Source organism: Lontra canadensis, unplaced genomic scaffold (genome assembly GCF_010015895.1).
Source record: "Lontra canadensis isolate GAN:19392208 unplaced genomic scaffold, GSC_riverotter_1.0 scaffold48, whole genome shotgun sequence".
Taxonomy (NCBI): domain Eukaryota; kingdom Metazoa; phylum Chordata; class Mammalia; order Carnivora; family Mustelidae; genus Lontra; species Lontra canadensis.
Genome location: NW_022631042.1, coordinates 11,253,071 through 11,274,774, shown reverse-complemented (window position 1 = coordinate 11,274,774; position 21,704 = coordinate 11,253,071). Strand labels below are relative to the sequence as shown.

General features: G+C 41.8%; 1 protein-coding gene and 1 long non-coding RNA gene across 3 annotated transcripts in view; one reads left to right on the top strand and one right to left on the bottom strand.

The window, feature by feature from the left end:
• RINT1 (RAD50 interactor 1) overlaps positions 1–18,152 on the bottom strand; it is a 33,466-nt gene extending 15,314 nt beyond the window's left edge. Inside the window, exons 1-9 of one of the 2 annotated variants that reach the window (XM_032873342.1) lie at positions 17,986–18,152; positions 17,484–17,529; positions 11,376–11,560; positions 7,122–7,363; positions 3,750–3,923; positions 3,508–3,657; positions 2,579–2,735; positions 828–938; positions 505–730 (exon numbers count right to left, since the gene is read on the bottom strand). In XM_032873342.1, coding sequence (XP_032729233.1) covers positions 505–730; positions 828–938; positions 2,579–2,735; positions 3,508–3,657; positions 3,750–3,923; positions 7,122–7,363; positions 11,376–11,560; positions 17,484–17,529; positions 17,986–18,027 — 1,333 coding nt within the window. In that variant the 5' untranslated portion in view covers positions 18,028–18,152. Of the gene's footprint in view, positions 1–504; positions 731–827; positions 939–2,578; positions 2,736–3,507; positions 3,658–3,749; positions 3,924–7,121; positions 7,364–11,375; positions 11,561–17,483; positions 17,530–17,985 lie in introns of those variants that run through there. The other variant, XM_032873343.1, reaches the window with a different exon arrangement.
• LOC116876916 lies at positions 3–20,543 on the top strand. The gene is made up of 3 exons (XR_004384486.1): positions 3–249; positions 2,987–2,989; positions 20,519–20,543. It is a non-coding gene; the product is annotated as an uncharacterized LOC116876916 (long non-coding RNA).
• The last annotated feature ends 1,161 nt before the right edge of the window (positions 20,544–21,704 follow it).

Below are 21,704 nucleotides of genomic sequence, written 5' to 3'. Positions count from 1 at the left end.
AGGGAATATGTCATTTAAGTAACTATAGATACTCTTAATTTTCAGCACAATATTTTAGGAATGACTTTCCTGTAAAAAGTAAACAATTCCACAATCCCCTACTGGTTGCATTATATTTAACATGCTCTGGTTTAGGGTTGAACAAGATACTTGACTTCTCCCTGCCACCCCTACCTAAAATCTTCAAAATATTTACATTGATTAGACAAGCTACAACCAACAGTTTCTACCAATTACAGAAATAATGTAGTACAATCGGTAGGACAGCTAACTGTATAGGCTACTGGCTTGACTGCTGCATTCTGGAAACATGTACAGTCTAAGTGTAAATTCAAGAGAAACTGAAGTTTGATGGGAAGCAAATAAGGCACCTTAGTAAACCATGACCAAGAAAAATTCAGATGACTCTAGTTTTCTACCCAGAGCTGGGAAAGAAAAACACCAAATATTAATACCCACAAAAGAAGACAATTCTTCCCACCCAATGGCTACAAAAGCACTTACATTTTCTCTCCACAGTCAACCACCTCTGAAAACAGGTTTCCTCTGACAGAATATGCATACAGTTGGCAAACGTGTCAGGATAGCCATAAACACTGTGTAGCTCCCTTTCAAACAAAAGCACCTCATCCACCAAATGACAGAAGAGACTGTCATCGTAGAGTAGACACGGAATATCAGCAGCTAACTTCTCCAGAACAAGCATCATAAGGCCCCGGGAAAATTCGAGCTGAAAGAAATATGTACGCATAAGGTAATGTAGATGACAGGTTATTTGTGGACACATCCAACTCTAAAACTGGAATGCTTAGGACTGAGTCTCTTACCCTAGCATTTACCGAAGGGCCCACTTTGTCCAAAATCGGCTGAATCTTCTCATCCAGAAACTGAGAGTGATTCCCAATCCACATAAGCACCTGAGCCAGGTACCATTCAGGCTAAGGAAAGAAGTAAAACAGTTTGAATTCTTAAGTCATTCCAAGTAGAGAGTTACAATTAAAGGGCTCTATTTAATTACAAGCGGTACTTAACAAAAATTAGTTGAAAATTCCTAAACGTAAGAACGCAATTTCTACTCTGAACTTTAAGGTCATGCAAGGCTTAATAATCAAATGTATCCCAATGTATTCCCAGCAAATTCCCAAAATGTGGCAGAAGTCAATAAACTTACAAAGTTACAGTACCAGGTATATTGAAAATGTGGCACTTTGGGGACACCTGGGTGGCTCAGTGGGCTAAGCGTCTGCCTTCGGCTCATGTCGTGATCCCAGGGTCCTGGAATCAAGTCCCACATCAGGCTCCCTGCTCAGTGGGGAACCTGCCCCCCCATAAATAAATAAATATTTTTTAAATAAAATAAAATAAACAAAATAAGTTGTTTTTGTGTATTTCTCTGGAAATACACAAAATGAGTATTACAAAGATCTGACAGCCTTTAAATTTTTTTTGTTGTTGTTTTTGGCCATAGCATTCCAAAATAACTTTTAAACTGGATTTTCTTCTGCTCTTTTAAAAAGGTAAATTAACAAAACAAAACAACATGTGCCTTAAAACAGGTATAATCAGAGAAAAATAATGTTTAAGTAGCAGCTTTTGAAATTGTCCTAGAGCCAATTCTACAAACCTTCCAAGTTTTGTTGGGCTAGTATTCAAAAACATTTGCTGGGTGGTAAATCACTGTTGTGTGCTAGGTGCTGGAAATACAAACATGAGTAACAAGCACCTGTAATCTCAGGGACTGCACAGTTTAGGCTTGATGATGGTGAAAGCACTTTAGGAAGGAGTCAACATAACACAATTTTCTTATCTTTCTCACTGCTTCTCTAGAGCTTTAGGTTTATTGCTTTGTCTCACTTACCACTTACTAATTGATTCTACTCTTCTTTCCACCAACACCCCATCCAAAAAAGGAGGAGCCCCATAAACACAAAAGAAGCCGAATTTAAGAACCAAGGGGATAAAAAAAGAACTAGGAAAAAACTGCCGTGGCATTTGTGGGGCACTGTTTACACCTGGCCCCACATGCTTCACTGTGCAAATTGCTCCTTCAGGTTTATAAATATATCAGAAAGAAGTGGAAGGCAAGATAGCCGAGTATTAGCTTTTGAATAGATCATTGATGCTAAAATGATTTGTGGTTGTAAGGGCATGACATGCTAATAAGTGAGTGGATTTCGACAACCTCTCAAGAAAAGTCCGGAAATAGATCAATTTTTTTTAATGCAAAATTTTTTTCCTTTTTATTTATTTGATAGAGAGAGAAATCAAAAGTAGGCAGAGAGGCAGGCAGAGAGAGAGACAGGGAAGCAGGCTCCCCGCTGAGCAGAGAGCCCGATGCAGGGCTTGATTCCAGGACCCTGAGACCATGACCTGAGCCGAAGGCAGAGGATTAACCCACTGAGCCACCCACGCGCCCCAGAAATAGATCTATTAAGGACAGTGACAAAATAGGAATTTAACTCTTTAGAGAAAAAAAAGAAATGTGAATGGAATCAGATTTTAACTTAAACCAGAAAAGTACAGAACACTTCGCATTTGCTATTAATAAAAACCAAGGACAAGAGTTGAGAAAACATACCTTGCTTATAACATTAGTCTGTCGGTTCCCTCTGAAGTGATACCTGAACCTCTTCTGGAGGGGCGTCAGCATGACCTGGATGGGCAGAATGATAGCCGGGGAGGCAGGAAGACAGTATTTCTCTGGAAGTTGTTTTGGCTCAGTAAGTAATTCATCTCTGACATAGTCGAGTCAAGGGAAAAAATACATATATGTGTGTGTATACATACATGTGATATATTTTCCCAACAAATATATGATACTAGGTAAAATTAATTATAATACAGAAAATTTTACGTTACATATGATTTCAATAAAAAGTGCACAAAAAGTTCTTAAAATTAATCTATCTTTCCTCAAATAAAAAATAGTAGTAAGGAACTAAACACATTCAAGTAATTGCTTTATTGGGGCTCCTGGGTGGCTCAGTTGGTTAAGTGACTGCCTCGGCTCAGGTCATGATCCCGGAGTCCTGGGACCAAGTCCCACACCAGGCTTCCAGCTCAGCAGGGAGCCTGCTTCTCCCTCTGACCCTCTCCAATCTCATGCTGTTTCTCTCTCTCTCTCAAATAAATAAATAAATCTTTAACAACAACAACAACAACAACAAAGTAATCACTTTATTAAATTGACACAAAGTTACTAAGATCTCCTCCCAATTGCTTTATTTTTTCTCCCAAGAGACCTACGTGTGATGTAAACTTGGGTCGGTCGTATTTCAGCCTGACCCTCCCCTGCCCCACATGTAATTCACTCGAAAGGAGAGTAATCTTTATTTAATAATCTATATCTTAATAATCTATACACCCCATGAGTATATAAATATAAAGATAAGACCAAACCCAGTACCCCCACTTGACTTCTTGGCCACTTTCAGTTTTACTCTCCAGCCACGAATCCACTCTTTAAAAAAAAGCCATTTTAGTAAGTTTGAACTCCAACAAAGATACGAGGTTTGTAGTTTCAGAAGCTGACAAAACAGCGTCTCCAGGTTAGTGTAGATGTCAGGGGCACTGGCTGGTCGACTCAAGCCAGCAGCTTGAGACTGGGGGGGTGTGATGAAGGGCCAATGAAGTTGGGCCAAAATTTCCTCAAAATCACTGTAACAGAAAAGTAACACACATGTTTCAGTTAAAATACAAGTCATGAAATATCCTTCTGAAAGCAATTAGCATGCAGTATCATTCCTTACCTTGTAAGCTTGTCCTTGAGAATCTTATGCCAGAATTTAACAGTGGCTCTCATGAACGTGAGAAGATGAGTACAAGATGATTCCTGAAGCTTGATGTCAAGTTCTGCCATGTATGCCAGAATAGAGGCTGCCTCTGGGACGTTATTGGTCATCAGATACTGCTGAATGTTATCGCTGCAAAATGAGGCAAAGCAAACTTCAAAGATGGTTTGTTCAAGAGAATTCCAAATGCAGAAAAACTGCTTCTCCTTCCTGTTGCATATCAAGTTACATACAAGGAAAAAGGAAGCACCAGCTAGAAGTGGCTTTTTTACCAATGTGGCCAAAGCTTAAAATTGTTCTAGGTAAGCCAGAAGTCAAGATTTCCATGTAAAGCCAATTAATCAAATTCTTTGAAACCAGCCAAACAGATCCCATGAACTACCATTTTGCTCATTTGCCTTTATAAAGCAAACACTTTGTTTAAAAATTAGATGTTGCGTGTCAACTATACTTCAAAAAAAATTAGGAAAATTAAAATGAGATATTTCTTTTGATAAAAATACATATTCTAGGGGCACCTACATGGCTCCATCAGTTAAGCACCCAACTCTTGGGTTCCTGTGGGGCTCAGTCAGTTAAGCTTCTGCCCGCAGCTCAGGGCCCTGGAATCAAGTCCTGCATCAGGCTCCTTGCTCAGCGGGCAGCCTGCTTCTTCCTCTCCCTCTGCCTGCTATTTTTCCTGCTTGTGCTTTCTCTCTGTCAAATAAATAAATAAAAATCTCTCTTTTTTTTTTTTTAAAGATTTTATTTATTTGACAGAGATCACAAGTAGGCAGAGAGGCAGGCAGAGAGAGGGGGGAAGCAGGCTCCCCACTGAGCAGAGAGCCCGACGCAGGGCTCGATCCCAGGACCCTGAGATCACGACCTGAGCTGAATGCAGAGGCTTAAACCACTGAGCCACCCAGGCGCCCCAATAAATAAAAATCTTAAAAAAAATGAGGTGCCTGGGTGGCTCAGTGGGCTAAAGCCTCTGCCATCGGCTCAGGTAATGATCCCAGAGTGAGCTTGCACTCACTCGCAAAACAAAAACCCACAGCAATTTAAAAAAATAATAATAACATATTCCATAGCTTAAACTATCTAAGAAAAAGGAACAAAAAACTTTTTAATTTAAAAAAAAATTTTTTTTAAGCTTTATTTATTTGAGAGAGAGAGAGTGCAAGAGAGCAGTTGGAAGGGGCAGTCACTGAGGGAGAGAGAATCGCAAGGAGACTCCCCACTGAGCACGGAGCCTGACAGGGGGCGCAGTCTCAGGACCTAAAAAGAAATAAAAAATCAGATGCTCAACCGACTGAGCCACACAGCTGCCCCAGAACCCTGCTTTTCAATTAATTAATTAATTAAGATGTTAAAATATTTATTTATTTGACACAGAGAGAGAGAGCACAAGCAAGGGGAGCGGGAGAGGGAGAAGTAGGCTCCACACCGAGTAGGAAGCCCGACATGGGGCTCGGTCCCAGGACCCTGGGATCATCATGACCCAAGCTGAAGGCAGCCGCTTAACCAACTGAGCCATCCAGGTGCCCGACACGGCTCTTTTAAAAAAGAGAGTGCTAATGAAAAGCAGGTTAACATTAGAACTTAAGAGATGAAGAAAATCTCAGAAGCCCTAAGGAAGCCAGAAATAGAGATTTATCTTGAAGACCTAAAGGAAAGATCTTGCATGTTATTAAAGAGAGAAATAGCTGCGCTTTACTTGATTATGAATTTGATTCCTATTTCTTTTTTTTTTTTAAGATTTTATTTATTTATTTGACAGACAGAGATCACAAGTAGGCAGAGAGGCAGGCAGAGAGAGAGGGGGAAGCAGGCTCCCCGCTGAGCAGAGAGCCCGATGCAGGGCTCCATCCCAGGACCCTGAGATCATGACCTGAGCTGAAGGCAGAGGCTTAACCCACTGAGCCACCCAGGCACCCCCAAATATCTTTTTTAAACAATTCCAACATAGATAAAAGCTATCTACAACCATAGTCCTATTTTAATTAACCTATTACCTTGGCTACTACAAGAGTGAGGCTTTTAAACAATTTATTCTACTTAATAAGGTTATTAATATTGTCCCTTATTGGTATTATCTTTCAGAGGGGCAAGGGGCAGTGAAGTAAAAAGAAGGAAGGTTTAAAATTCGTTCATTGCAAGTAATTTATCTAAACAATGAGATGGTCTAAAAGCTTAAGCTGATATCTGGAATCACTGATAACACTACAACCTTGGGCATATCACTCTTGCTGTAAATGTAAAACTCAGATGCAACTCAAAGATTTTCACACCACACTGACAGGTAAAACTCTTTAAAATCTCAAGAAAAATGCAGGACAAAGTGATACTGCATTACTCTTTGGAAGACATAACATAAAATATACTAACTGTGATGAATTTACAATGGGACATTAAGACTCTTGGATGACCTTTCCTCCTTAAGTCTTCCAGACAACATGAATGGTTGCTGACAGCTTTGGAGCAAGAGTAGTTGAAACCAAGCAGGATGGAACCACGCAGTTTGGAGGGGCTGGGGGACTATATCATGAAACCAAATAATGTGCCAATCTAGGCAGAAATGTTCATTTAGCTTGCCTGAAAGGCAATATCAGACACAGTCAACACCAGTAACACACATTCGATTCAGAAAAAAGTATGTACTTTTCCCCCTACCCATAGGTAGCAAAACTCTGTTACTCATCTAAGAATACTGTGTAGCTCTTGTTAGATGATTTCCATTGGGGGCACCTGGGTGGCTTCAGCTCAGGTCATGACCCCCGGGGTGGGGCGTTTCCTCGAATGGAGCCCCACATGGGGCACCCTGCTCAATGGAGAGTCTCCTTCTCCCTCTCCCCCTGCTGTGCACTAGTGCTGTCTCTCTCTCTCTCTCTCTCTCTCTCCCTCTCTCTCTCATGTTCTCTCTCAAATAAGTAAATGTCTCTTAAAAAAATGATTCTCATTGAAAACAATTCAAATTTTAGAGAAAGCAATCCACTTCAAGTGACCATGTCTAAAAAGTAAAAGTAGAGAATATTACCACGTTGAAGAGTTGTTGTATTAATTTGGTTTTATAAATAACAGTTTTTATTATGTGTTCACAACACAAGTATAGGACTTACAATTTTTACTTAGATTACTTTCTTTCAAATGCAAATTAAGCTCCCTGAAAACTTTATGTTCATTCACAATAAAGGAAAAGAATCATTATCATAATGCTATTTTCATAACAACTGGTAAAATTATATTATTATAATCCTTAATTAACTCAATTATTTAATGGCATACATGCACTCACTAAGACAGAGTCTCAAAGGAAAATAATAATTATGAGAACAAAGAGGCCCTTTTTACCTTAGTTCTTCAATTTGTGAAATCCATTTAAGGTAAGCAAGATGGCGCTCAATCTCTTCAATTTGGCTGATCATGGCCCCAAGATCTTCCATCCAGGGCTGTGCGGTCAGCAAATGGCTGTTAATGGAACTGAAGAGATGAGTTTCTTGCTCCAGAAACTGATTAAGGAATTGCTTTGATTCTTCTGCATTTTTTAAGGCACTCTGAATTCTTTTAGGGATTTCTGATGAAATCGTAAGTACCTGACCATACAAAAAACAAAAACAGCAGCAATCAGATAAAATTTTCATAACCCTTTTCTTTAGACTATTACCTTCAAAATACACGTTTGTTCTAACAGAATTGAAAATTGTCAATTACAAGCTTCAAAAGAGAGGTGTGATTTCTGCATCCTGTACCCACCAAACCGAAACACGAAATGCTGTACGTGGAGATGTGTGGGGAGCGGCCTGTCGTCCCAGTAAACACCTTTGGATCTGCCCTCATGTAGCTCAGCACTTTCAGAAGGTCCAGCCAGAGAATACTTTTATGCTTTATCTACTAAATACTTCCATTCAAAAACAAATGAAGCTCTGATTCTAAAAGTCTGAGTATCTCTATGTCCCTAAAGTTACCCAGGTGATTCTGATTTAAGTCCAGGTTGAGAACCAGTGACCTGGTAAGATGATAACCAGATAATGCCTTGAGATATGGTATTTACTCATTCTTCTTACAGCACATGGAAAAACATATACAAACATTAGGTATCAATACAGTACAAAGACTATTATAGGGGAATTACAATTTATTCAACACTGATTAGACACTTTGCACAAGGCCCTGTGCTAGGAACAGATAAACAAGACAGCCTCTGTCCTAAAGCTCAGCTCGTGTGGAAGAGAAATGTAAGCAAATACGTCCTGTATTATGGGATGAATGCAGTGAAAGAGAGATGCGAGGTGTAATGGTGACTAAGATAGTGCTTCTCACACTGGAATGTGCACAGGAATCCCCTAGAGATCTGGTATAATGCCAACGTGAACTTATTAGGTCTAGAGTAGGGACTGAGATTCCACGTGTCTAACAAGCTCTCACACTTTAGCCAACAAGATTTTGAGGTGGCTGCCCAGCTCCTGCACAAACCTTCACAGGATGGGCGGGAATTTTCTGGGGAGCTTTGGAAGGGCATTCCAGGAAAAGGAACGGCTCGGTCATGATCAGAGAACACCAAAGAGCTGAGTAAGGCACAGAATACAGTTCAAAAAAACAAAACAAAAACGTAGGAAGAAGAGATGAGTCTAGATTGGTAGGGAGAGATACGATCACAAGGGCATCTTGTGCCTTAGAAGAATGTGGGCTTTTCCCAACAGACAATGGGAAGCCAGTAAGAGTTTCTTTTCTTTCTTTTTTTCTTTTAAGTAGACTCCATGTCTGCATGGAACCCAACGTGGGGTTTGAACTCATGATCTTGAGATCAAAACCTGAGCTGACATCAAGAGTCGAATGCTTAACCAACTGTGCCACCCAGGTGTCCCAAGAGATTTGAACAAGGAAATCGTTCAGTTAGATTTATGATTTAGAAAATAAACTGACAAAATATTATGTTTATTCTCCTATTATTTGCCATAATAAAAACTGGAAACATCAAAAATGTCAACCAACAAGGGCCTGGCCAAAGAAATTATGCACAGCCATAGCTGAATACCATAAAACCATTAAAAAAGAGAGCACTATATACACTGATATGAAAAATTAATTACATTACAAAAATTAATTACATTAATTACAAAAAGTTAAGTGATACATATTTGAAGTATGCATATGCTCATATATACAAAAAAGCTGTTGACTATATTATATATATATATATATATATATTTGCTTATTTACACATCACACAGTTTCTGTAAAGAATACAAATGAAAGATAGCTAGCATGGGGATGGGAAGGAAACAGATGATGTGCAAACCGCCATCAAGTGCAGGAGAGGCTGCAGCCTAAACTGGGGTGAAAAGACACCAGAGACGTGAAGGGGGGGTGAAACTCTGATGTCTCGGTGATGGGGAGGTGGAGGCAGGATGATGGGCAACCCAGGAAGGCTCCTAGTTTCAGGTGCGAGTGACAGGCAGATGGTGGTACCATTTTCCAAGGAGGGGAAGCATCTTTAGAGACAGACATGCTGAATTTAAGGTTCAGTAGGGACTTCGGCAGAAGCTTCCGCAGTCATCGGGGAAACGAGCCTAACTGGGAAGTGGAGATAGACATAAAGAAAGATGACTTTCTGAGGAAGTCTAACAGTAAAAGGAATGAACACCTAGTAAAAGATGAGGGGAGGGTTTTTCGTTTGGGTTTTAAGCCAACATCTGGGTGTATTCCTGTGCTGAGGGGACAGCACTGGCTGAGGAGCAGAAGTTCTCACTACAAAAGTGTGAAGCAAGTTTACTCAGGTGGCAGGTGGGACATGAGGCATGAGGACTGCCTCAGATCGATCCTCTGCTGAATTACCAAGTAGAAATGATTGCAGATAAGTTTGTGGGCTGTGGTGTAGACTATTCCAATAGATTCACGCTAAGCGCTCTCAATTTCTTCTTTTGGGAAAGGGCAAAGACAGAATGGCCAGATGGGGTAGTATCTTGCGGCAGAATTCTCAAGAACAGCTGCGGGGAGGAGCAGAGGAGCCGACCTTCCCAGGGAAGGAGCCGTGGAAGCACTGCCGGGTGGGGCTGGAGACCACTCATCCAGGCCAGCCTCCTCGCACTCCTCGGTGGGATTCCTCAGAGAGCCCAGCACAGCCTGCCTGCGGGAGTGGAAGAGGAAGACGGGGCAGACTGGAGGTAGACATGGGGGAAAGACAGGAAGACGGGAGGCCGGAGGTGCTGGGGATGGGAACACAGGATGACTGACAACCCAGGGCTAACACCAACATAGCCACACACAGTTTCCTTAGCCCAACATATTAGCTACAGGATATAAAGCTTTTATCCTTGACAAACACTGTTGCAAGTACAGGGCTCCACTTGTTTTAAGATTACATTCATTGGGTGTTTTAAAAACTATTTTAAGTAATATGTTCACTGTAAAAAGAAAACACTGAAAACACACAAAGATCTGAAGAAAATAAATCACCTGTTGATGCACCACCCAGAAATAACCACTATTATGTTATACTCATTTTCATGTTTTTTCCTTATGAGTGGGCATATACAAAGTTTGGAATGATGATGTTATAACATTTTTATATACCATGAAATGACTTAGTTGTAAAAGCACTTTAAAAGTCACTGTATGGGGGCGCCTGGGTGGCTCAGTGGGTTAGGCCTCTGCCTTCAGCTCAGGTGATGACCTTGGGGTCCTGGGATCGAGCCCCACATTGGGCTCGCTGCTCCGCAGGGAGCCTACCTCCACCTCTCTCTCTGCCTGCCTCTCTGCCTACTTGTGATCTCTGTCTGCCAAATAAATAAATAAAGTATTTAAAAAAAAAAAAAAAGGTCAGGAGCGCCTGGGTGGCTCAGTGGGTTAAAGCTTCTGTCTTCAGCTCAGGTCATGATCCCAGGGTCCTGGGATGGAGCCCCGAATCAGGCTCTCTGCTTGGCAGGGAACCTGCTTCCCCCCTTCTCTCTCTGCCTGCCTCTCTGCCTACTTGTGATCTCTGTCAAATAAATAAATCTTAAAAAAATAAATAAATAAATAAAAATAAGGTCACTGTATGAAAAGCTACTTAAAACATTAGCTGTCGTTGTATTTTTGACAGAGAAAGACACAATGAGAGAAGAAACACAAGCAGGAGGAGTGGGAGAAGGAGAAGCAGGCTTCCCACCGAGCAGAGAGCCCGATGCAAGGCTCAAACCCAGGACCCTGGGATCACAACCCCAGCCAAAGGCAGGCGCTTAACAACTGAGCCACCCAGGCGCCCCAGTTGTCATTATATTTTTAAGACCCAAATAATATCAGCAGGAACTTTGTCTTTTTTTTTTTTTTAAGATTTTATTTTTAGGTAATCTCTCCATCCAACACGGGGCTCAAACCCACAACTCCGAGATCAAGAATTGTACATTCCACTGACTGGGCCAGCCAGGTGGCCCCAGGATCTTTGTCTTTTACATAATTCATAAAATACCTAGCACACTGTAAGTCTTAAAACCTATTAAACAGTTTTAAATGATTAGACTATTAGTCATAAACTATATCTTCAAAATTCCCTATATAATACCGGTTATGTTTATATTATAGTATGTGTATACTTCTGATAGTATTTCAATGAGTTTTAATACTTGCCTGTTCCTCTAACTGCATTTTATTTTCTGTCATTTGTTCTACGAGTTTATCAAGTTTCTTTAAAGATCTAAGGTCACTTCCAACTTCCTTTTCTATAAATGCAGACACGTAAGAAGGGAGATCACCATTATCTGTATCTTCATTGACTTGTTTATTTCCAACAAGAGCTGTAATATGCACATCACCTAAAACAAAAGAATATTATTCAACATTACTAAGTACCATGGAGTTAAAGGAAATACAAAAGATATACAAAGCAATATATCTACTTTCAAAAGTCAGTAATTTAAAAAAAACACTATATATGGTATGCATATATATGTTCATGTATATATACATACACCATATACACACATATAAAATACCAAAATTAATATATATAATACGTATAGATGTATTTGCATATATGTGGATTTTTTGGATTTTTTACACACACACACACAGATATCCAAATGAATAGCTATAAAGCAATCTATCAATCAAGTACTACAAAATGCTTAGGAGCTGAGGAAATTCAGAGGAAGGAAAAATCCTGAGGTCTGTCCTAGTAACCATGGGTTTCAACTGATGTTGGCATGATAATGCAGTTATAAGCAAATATTAAACTTTTCCAGAAGACTTTTATCTTACGAATCTATTTTATTACTAGAGGAAAAAAAGGTCAAATACTATTTTATGGATACGGTTTTTATTACAGTAATATATTTTCAAAATTTGTAAGGAAACAGATAATGTGATCTAGACTCTGATTTTAAAATGATAAAAAAAGGAAAAAGTATTCAAAGATTTCAAGTATATGAAAAAAAAAATTTGAAAGGCTGACCAATGAGTAAAAACTCCTTCTTATGTAAGAGTAAAAAAGTTTTAGGTGCACCTGGATTGCTCAGTCGGTTAAGCATCCAACTCTTGGTTTCATCTCAGGTCATGATCTCAGGGTCATGAGATTGAGCCCCACATCAGGCTCCATGCTCAGTGAGGAGACTGCATGAGATTCTCTCTCTCCCTCTCCCTTTGCCTCTCCCCCACTCATGTACACTCACACACACACACACACACACACTCTCCCTCTCTCATAAACAGATAAATCTTTTTTTATGTTAAAGATTTATTTATTTATTTATTTATTTGACAGACAGGGATCACAAGTAGGCAGAGAAGCAGGCAGAGAGAGAGGAGGAAGCAGGCCCCCTGCTGAGCAGAGAGCCTGATATGGGGCTCGATCCCAGGACCCTGAGATCATGACCTGAGCTGAAGGCAGAGGCTTGAACCCACTGAGCCACCCAGGCACCCCTCTTTTTTTAAAAAGTAAAAAAAAAAATAATAATTTTTTATTTTTAAAGATTTTATTTATTTATTTGACAGACCACAAGTAGGCAGAGAGGCAGGCAGAGAGAGAGAGAGGAGGAAGCAGGCTCCCTGCTGAGCAGAGAGCCCGATGCGGGGCTTGATCCCAGGATCCTGGGATCATGACCTGAGCTGAAGGCAGAGGCTTTAACCCACTGAGCCACCCAGGCACCCCTAATAATTTTTTTTTAATTTAAATTTTAAAAAATTTTTAATTTTTTTCAATGCCATTTCTTCAAATGCCATTGTACAAAGTAAGATGCCCATGTCGGAAAAGGAATAAAAGAACTGTGAAAGAAAACACAAATTACTAAGAAAAATGCAAAATGACACGTGCAACCACTAACTTGTACAGTCTGAAGTGAGACTCCTTCCACGGCAAATAAACTGGACTTGAACTGGGTCATTCAAGTTTATATACGCTTATTAAATATGATGAAAACAGATGACTTGGAACCCTGAGCCATTTCTATGGAGGAGTAGTGGCAGAGGCAGCACGGCCTGTGACGGAGTGAACAATGCCCAGTGAAAACAGGAATACTGTGTAGCTTTGCTCTCACCCCATTTAGCAGGTGGGATTTCCCAAAAAGCCCATTCCTCTGCGATTGAACGCCAATTGTTTCCTGTCAGTTCCAAGTCAGTTTTTCACTCTGCAGGCATCTATACCTTCTTCCACTATCCACAATGTTTCAGAAATAATTAAGTCGTTGAAGCTACATTCCCCATTTTTTAGTCAAAGAAACAGATTTCTAGTAAACACTTAATCCACTTCATAGGAAATTAAATCCTCTTCCACTGTCCAAAATTTGTGGACCAACAGCACTGCTCCTTTTTTGCAGAGCTTCTCCAGCTCTACCTTCACTGACCATCTGTGCCTGGCTGGACGTGGCTACACCCCACAGAAATCTGAAGTGGGGTGTTGGCAAGGAAGATAGGAGTGATGTGATCTGTAGTTCCTACCAAGTCTCTTTCCACTTGAGCCCTGTGTGTTAGATACACTGTTTCTTCTGAGGTATCTGTTGCATGTGCAGGTTGTCCCTCTTTGCTTACTTAGGGTACCCTTCTTCCTGGAGGTTAGGAAACTTGGTACAGTGGTGGCTGCTTTTCCACATTTTGAATTATTCCACAGACAGAGCTTAAACCCCCTAGATTTAGTAGGACCTACAGATTTTTTTTTTTTAAGATTTTTTATTTATTTTTTTGTCAGAGAGAGAGAGAGAGAGAGTGAGAGTGAGCACAGGCAGATAGAGTGGCAGGCAGAGGCAGAGCGAGAAGCAGGCTCCCCGCTGAGCAAGGAGCCCGATGTGGGACTCGATCCCAGGACTTTGGGATCATGACCTGAGCCGAAGGCAGCCGCTTAACCAACTGAGCCACCCAGGCGTCCCAGATTTTTTTTTTTAAAGATTTTATATTTATTTACTTGACAGACAGAGATCACAAGTAGGCAGAGAGGCAGGCAGAGAGAGACGGAGAAGCAGGCTCCCCGCCAAGCAGAGAGCCCGATGCCGGGCTCGATCCCAGGACTCTGGGATTATGACCCGAGCCGAAGGCAGAGGCTTTAACAGACTGAGCCACCCAGGCGCCCCAGGACCTACAGATTTTTTAAAAAGGTGGTGGGGGAAGCTTGGGTGGCACAGGCAGTTAAGTGTCTGACTCTTGGTTTCAGCTCTGGTGGTGATCTTGGGGGATGTGAGATCAAACCCCACATCAGGCTCCACACTCAACAGGGAGTTGGCTTGTCTCTCTCCCATCCCCTCTGTAATTACCCCCCACCTGCTTGTGCTCTTCTCTCTCTCTCAAATAAATAAAGTCTTAAAGATTTCTTTTTTTTTTTTTATTTGACAGAGAGAGAGATCTCAAGTAGGCAGAGAGGCAGGCAGAGATAGAGGGGGAAGCAGGCTCCCTGCTGAGCAGAGAGCCCGATGAGGGGCTCGATCCCAAGACCCTGAGATCATGACCCAAGCTGAAGGCAGAGGCTTAACCCACTGAACCACCCCAGTGCCCTCAAATAAGTAAAATCTTTAAAAAAAAAAAAAGATAATGTAAGAGGAATAGCCATTGGTCTCCAGATGAAAATAAGTGCTATAAAATAAGGTCCCAGACAAAAAGCAGACTTCCTAGAAACCAAACCTTAAAATAAACCTGAACATACAGTGCATTTCTCTACTTCAGTTTTAACTAAAGGATTTGGTCCTCTCTAAACAAACCATTCACAATGAGTTTATAAACAAATTAAAAGCTTAATTATACTAGCATATGTTTAATTAGAGACTGCAGCAATTTCTAAAAATGAAAAAAACAGTGTGTGTACATGAGAGATAAAGCTGGGGGAACAATACAGAGCCTCCTGGGGAGCAATACTGGTTGAACTTTGCCTCTGTTCTCCCTGGAGCTGCCCTTGTAGAACTTGGCTCTTTACCAAAACTGAAGTTTTAAGAAAGCAGCAATGAGGGAAAGGCAAGAGGTTATAATCAGCCTCATTACAAAACAACTGTTACTTCTGATAAAATGAAAATATGAATATCTAAAAAAAAGATTTGCCTAAATGCAAAATGTAACTGTCAGATATTCAATTATTTATGTAAAGATTAACAGAACAGAGGCGTCTGGGTGGCTCAGTCAATGAAGCGTCTGCCTTTGGCTCAGGTCATGATCTCGGGGTCCTGGAATCGAGCCCCACACCAGGCTACCTACTCAGCGGGGCGTCTGCTTCTCCCCCTGACCCTTCCCCCTCGTGCTCTGTCTCTTTCTCTCTCTCTCAAATAAATAAAATCTTTTAAAAAAAGATTAACAGAATATATACCAATGTGTTTAGGACTGGGAATGTTCCCCAGCCCTCCAAAACCAAATTTTCCTTTGTTCTATTGAACTTATAAGAATTAAAAGCTTGTTTCTGTCCTATGAGAACCAGCAGCCCACTAGTAAGAAGAAGCAAAACTATCGTAAATCTGAGCCTCAACTTCCCAACTATAAATGGTAACATTTGCCCGGCTTATACTTAAAGGTTTTAAACAGGATTAAAGTCCATGTTTCCTGACTCTCAACCCAATTTTCTTTTTTTTTTTTCCTTCAAATATGAGCAGAATTGGCTGGCCTCCATCAAATTTTATTAATACAGAAACCCATCTACCATTATGTACAGGAGTCATGGTGTCCTCTTTTTTTATCCTAAATAAACAAGATTTAAAGATTTTCTTTCTTCAAAGATTTTAATGAATTATCTCAGAGAGAAAGAGAGAGAGTGAACAAGTTCAAGCATGAGCAGGGGAAAAAGGGCACAGGAAGAAGCAGACCCCTACTGAGCAGAGAGCCTAAAGAGGGGCTCCATCCCAGGACCCCTGGATCATGACCTGAGCTGAAGGCAGACGCTTAACCGGCTGAGCCAGCCAGGTACTCCTTTAAGTGATATTCCTTTGACATCACCATTTAAATGCAGCATAATACATTCTTAGTCAAATGACATATTTTTTTTAAAGATTCATTTATTTGAGAGAGAGAGAGAGCATGAGGCCGGGGGCAGGGGTTGAGAAGGGGCAGTAAGAGAGGCAGAGGCAGACTGCCCACTGAGCAGGGAGGCTTAGCCAACCGAGCCACCCAGGTTCCCCAAATGATATTCATGAAGATGACACACTGATGATTTGCGAGGCTTTTATGACTCTCTTCTCGTTTTTTGTAATGAGCACTCCTAATTGCAAAGAAGTTGACCAAGCCACCAAAGGAGGGACAAGGACAAAGTCTATAGTCTGTGTCTTTCATTCTACTAAATGAGAGCTCAGTAGGCATCAACTTCCAGGCATCTGAATGGGCAAAGGTGGAAAAGGGAAGGGTTTAACTGAAAGACTGGGGTACTCTCCAATCCTTTTACAAGGGAGCGAAGCTGTGGGAGCTATGCCTGTCAAGGGCTGTGGACTACTTAGAGCTTTCCTTCTGAGGCAAACTAGATCAGCGGGCAATGTCAAGGGCAAGCCTAACTCCCGAAGCAATTGTGGTAATGTGGATACCCTTCCTAGTATCACTGTTCATTCCTAGACTATTTGCCATGGTCAGAAGAACCAAAACCCTCTGATGAAACAGCTGTTACATGCTCTTCCCTTTCTCCCCTAATAAATTTCACTTCAAATGCCCTTGAAGACTCCTTGATTTCCAAAAGCCTGCCATGCTTAGCTCATTAAAGTAAAAATGACTAATGTCCATGTCCTTGACATATGCTCCTGTCCTAGATGGAAAATGGAGGTGCTGACCTTTTCCCTCTTCCTTGTCCAGACCAAGACCCAGGAAACAAGTTATCACTTGTCCTCTTCCTCCCACCTCAACTTTTAAAGGAAAATTCACCGAAGGTAGAGTACAACTAAGCAATTACCATTTTGACTCCAATTAAAGCGGAGGTCATCTCTCCTAGATCATTAGCCCCTCCAAATTCCTGATACTTGATAAGTCGATGCTTCATTAAAATAACAGGTGGGCCCTAATTATTCTGAATCCAGTATGAGGGGCAGCACTGCAGTAAATCCACACCAGACCCTGCACTAAGTAGGGATTAGGAAATGTTTATCTCCAAATCATCCCATATTTTACAATTTTAGAAAGAAAGATAAGTATATAATGATAACCAATACTGAATACTATGCAAGCATATTGTACAAAAAAGAGAGATTCGTCTAAAAGATAACAGGCTAAGCAAGGCGGTTCGCTGCAGACCCAGGAGGGCTGAGTTTTGGAGAGATGGCTGGGTACAGTATGCTTAGGTGTTTAAAGTCCGCTTACTTTTCTCTTCGACGTCCTTCCTTTCGTCACCACTTTCAGAGGAGCACTAGAAGAACAGGTGTAACGAACACATTAAGACTGAAGAGCTAGGTGGAACTCACACAGGATTCCCAGAGAGCATCCACTGGAGCACTACGAGGTCCCAGACCCCCTCCCCTGGGGCCTTCCTGAGGGGTCAGGGCCATCTGATGCAGGTGGCCCTTGGGACCACCACTGCCACCACCCCAGGACGGCTGGGCATTACCGCGCCCAGCTTCCAGCGCCACGTCCCTAGAGAGATCTGTGTCATCTCACTGGGATGGCCAGAGCCACCGCCTCGGGGCCAGCTCCCCTGGGAGGTCCGTGGCACCTCACTAGATTGCAAGCGCTATCTCCCCCGGGCCACGGAAACCACGTCGCCAGGCTGCCAGGGCCACCTTAGAGACACAATATTCCTTGGGAGATCTGTGCCACCTCACTGGGTCACCGGTGTCCCTTGTCCAGATCACCAAGGCCGCCTCACCGGAGCCGCCGGCGACTCGCGGATCTCGCCGCCTGGGAGCATCCCGCCTCCGCACGAGTCCTCAGCTCCACGCGCAGCCAGCGTGGCTTGTAGCGTTCGGGGCCGGCCAGCGGCCACACACTCGCTCAGGTTGCAAGTCTGTGGGGCTGGACGCCACCGCTACTTCCCCTCCGTCTCTCTGGTTTCTTCCTCTCTTCCCAGAGAGGCCCTGCCCGCGCAGTCGCTAGCCGTGCGCCATAGCTCCCCCTGCTGGCAGGAGGTCGGCTCGGCCGCTCAGAAAGTGGGCACTGTGCCCCAAGGCTTTCCCGAGAAAGGTTGGGGGGGGGGGGTGTCTTCTCAACAAGGAAAAAACCTCCACCTCTCTGGGCACTTAGTGGGTCCTTTTAACCTGGAAACTCATAGTTTTTAGTTTGGAGACGTTTTCTTGAACTTTTTGTTGACGACCATTACTTCCCTAACCGCTGTTGGTTTTTCCTTTCGGAACTCTTATTTTTCAGATTTGGATTACCTGGAATGGTCCCCGAATTTCTCATTTTTTCTTTCTTATTTTTCATTTCTTTGTCCTTTCCCTTACATTTACTTCTTCTTTCTCAGGATGCTTCTGGAGGTTGTGCTCTACTAAAATGAGGGACTAAACAAAGAAAAAAGAAGACATGGGATATAGGAAACAGAAAATACAATACAGAAGAAAAATGAATTGAGAGTCCCTGACACCAACCATCACCAGACGTGGACTGGTGCAGGTCCAAAAGGCTCCAGGAGAGACTCCTTCAGACAGATTAAACTGATAGAACACCTCAACTATCTAAATCTTGGGAGGCGGAGATTGAAACAATCATTAAAAAGTTTGGGCTCGGGGGGCCTGGGTAGCTCAGTGGGTTAAAGCCTCTGCCTTCAGCTCAGGTCATGATCCCAGGGTCCTGGGATTGAGCCCCACATCAGGCTCTCTGCTCAGCCGGAAGCCTGCCTCCCCCTCTCTCTCTGCCTGTCTCTCTGCCCACTTGTGATCTCTGTCAATAAATAAATAAAATCTAAATATATATATATATGTATATATTTTTTAAAAAGGACAGTATAGGGCACCTGGGTGGCTCAGTCATTAAGCGTCTGCCTTTAGCTCAGGTTATGATCCCAGGGTCCTGGGATCCAGTCCTGTGTCAGGCTCCCTGATCAGCAGGAAGCCTGCTTCTTATTCTCCCACTACCCCTGCTTGTGTTCCCTCTCTCACTGTGCCACATTCTGTCAGTTAAATTAAGTAAAATCCTAAAAAAAAAAAAAGAGAGAGAGAGAGAAGAAAGGACAGTATAACTAGATTGAGTAGATAAAGAGTTGAAAGTGTGGTGGGTTTGGGGGAGGGATGGGTAAAGGAAGAAAAGTTAAAACCTCATCTTCCATTTAGTGAAGTCAATAGATAATGCTTGAAAGTGAAAAATTGAGAAATAGCAATGCAAATTTTTTTTATTTTTATTTTTTGTAATGCAAACATTTTATATAGAGAAATGAAGGTAAATATCACAATAGCAGTTGAAAGAGGCAACATGAGGACACTGGGTGGCTCAGTTGGTTAAGTGCCTGACTCGTGATTTTGGCTCAGGTCATGACCTCAGGGTTGTGGGATTGAGCCCCACAGCAGGCATCATGCTCAGTGGGGATCCTGCTTGGGATTCCTTCTCTCCTTCTCCCTCTGCCCCTTCCCCTCTAAAATAAATAAGTCTTTTTAAAAGTGTGAAATGAGGGAGGCCTGGATGGCCCAGTAGTTTCAGTGTCTGCCTTCGGCTTAGGTCATGTTCCAAGGGTCTTGGGATTGAGTTCTGCATTGGGCTCCCTGCTTGGCAGGGAGCCTATTTCCGGATTCTTCTGCCTGCCACTCCCCCTGCTTGTGCTCTGTCTCTCTCTCTCTCTCTCTCTGACAAATAAAGTCTTTAAATAAATAAATAAAAATTAAAAAGTGACATGACTGTCTTTGAGGAGGGGAAAATTGGTAAGGAGTGGGTGGGGGTACAGCCTTTGCTCTTTCATTGCAAATTAAAAGATTTCTACAGAACTATTTGACTCTAAATCACAAACATGCATAACTGATAAAAATAAAAACATTAAAGGGAAAAGAAGATTGCTCTAAACTCAAATTTTTGCTTCTGAAGAATTCACTTTCTGGTAAGGGAAATAGAAATAAAAATAATTTAAGATTGGATGCCATAGGCTCAACAACAGAAATGTTTGCAGTGACTGAGGGAGCACAAAAAACAATCAACTACTATCTGGGGAGTGGAGAGAGGCCATCTAAAATGGACAGAATACTTGGCAATAATAAGGATAAACAAGAGATACATCGTGTGTGTTACGCACTTAGCAATACATAGTGCTGGTGTGGGTTAAAAGCAGGATCCTGAATAATATACATAATATACTTGTTAAATGTAATTTGAAAGTCAAGGAGAACATTAAATTGTTAAATGATTATTAGAGGAAGTTGGAATTTGGGACAGGCTTTGAATGCTTCTGCATTATTTTAAGTATAAAAGCCAATAAAAAGGGACACCTGGGTGGCTCAGTTGGTTAAGTGGCTGCCTTCGGCTCAGGTCATGATCCCAGCTTCCTAGAATCGAGTCCCACATCGGGCTCCTTGCTTGGCAGGGATCTTGCTTCTTCCTCCCCCTCTGCCTACCACTCTGTCTGCCTGTGCTCGCGCGTTCACACTCTCTCTCTCTCTAACAAAAAAATAAATAAAATCTTAAAAAAAAAAAAAAAAAAAAAAAAAGCCCTGGGCGCCTGCGTGGCTCAGTTGATTGAGCGGCTGCTTTCGGCTCAGATCATGATCCCGGACTTCCTGGATTGAGTCCCGCTTCCGGCTCCCAGCTCCTTGGGGAGTCCACTGTTCCCTCTGACCTTCTCCTCTCTCATGCTCTCTCTCTCACTCATTCTCTCTCAAATAAATAAATAAAATCTTTTTAAAAAAAGCCAATAAAGAGCTGCCATTTTGAAAAACAAAACTAACAATATATGTTTCACTTGGACCTTGTCTAAGGCAGCTCAGGCTAAAAATGCAAAAAGGGTAAGTTTTGGCCGTGGACCTAGCTAACAGCCAAAGGAATGTAGACATTCTTTCCTTCTATGTGCGTTTATGAGGATTTGGGCCACAATCTCAGAGAAGACACTGTTTGAAGTATACAAAAATTTAAAGTTTGGGATCGAAGTTTTACTGAGGCTGTGGTAAAAATATTTGCAGTTGCTGTCACTGGAACATTAACCTATGAATTAGCCATAGCCAGAGGACATGTGCTTATACACGCATTAGAGACAAAACAGTCCATGGTACTGTACTTAATTGAGGTGACTGACCTCAGAGACAGGCAATATAGAATCCTACCAGTCTGAGTAAATTGTCCATATTGAGTATGGATAATGTACACCCAGATTTTAAAAACAAGTCTACAGATACTATAGAAAACAATGTGGGGGTTGTTCAAAAAACATTACAAATAGAATTACCATATGATACATCAGTTTCGCTTCTGGGTATATGCCACAAAAAATTGAAAGCAAGGTCTCCAATAGTTATTGGAACACCCATGTTCATAGCAGCATTATTCACAGTAACCAGAAGGTGAAAGCAATCCAAGTGACAAGAGGTGACAGATGTGGTTATATAATATGTAGTGGGATATTATTCAGCCTTAAAAAGGAAGGAAATTCCGACACATGTCACAACATGGATAAAC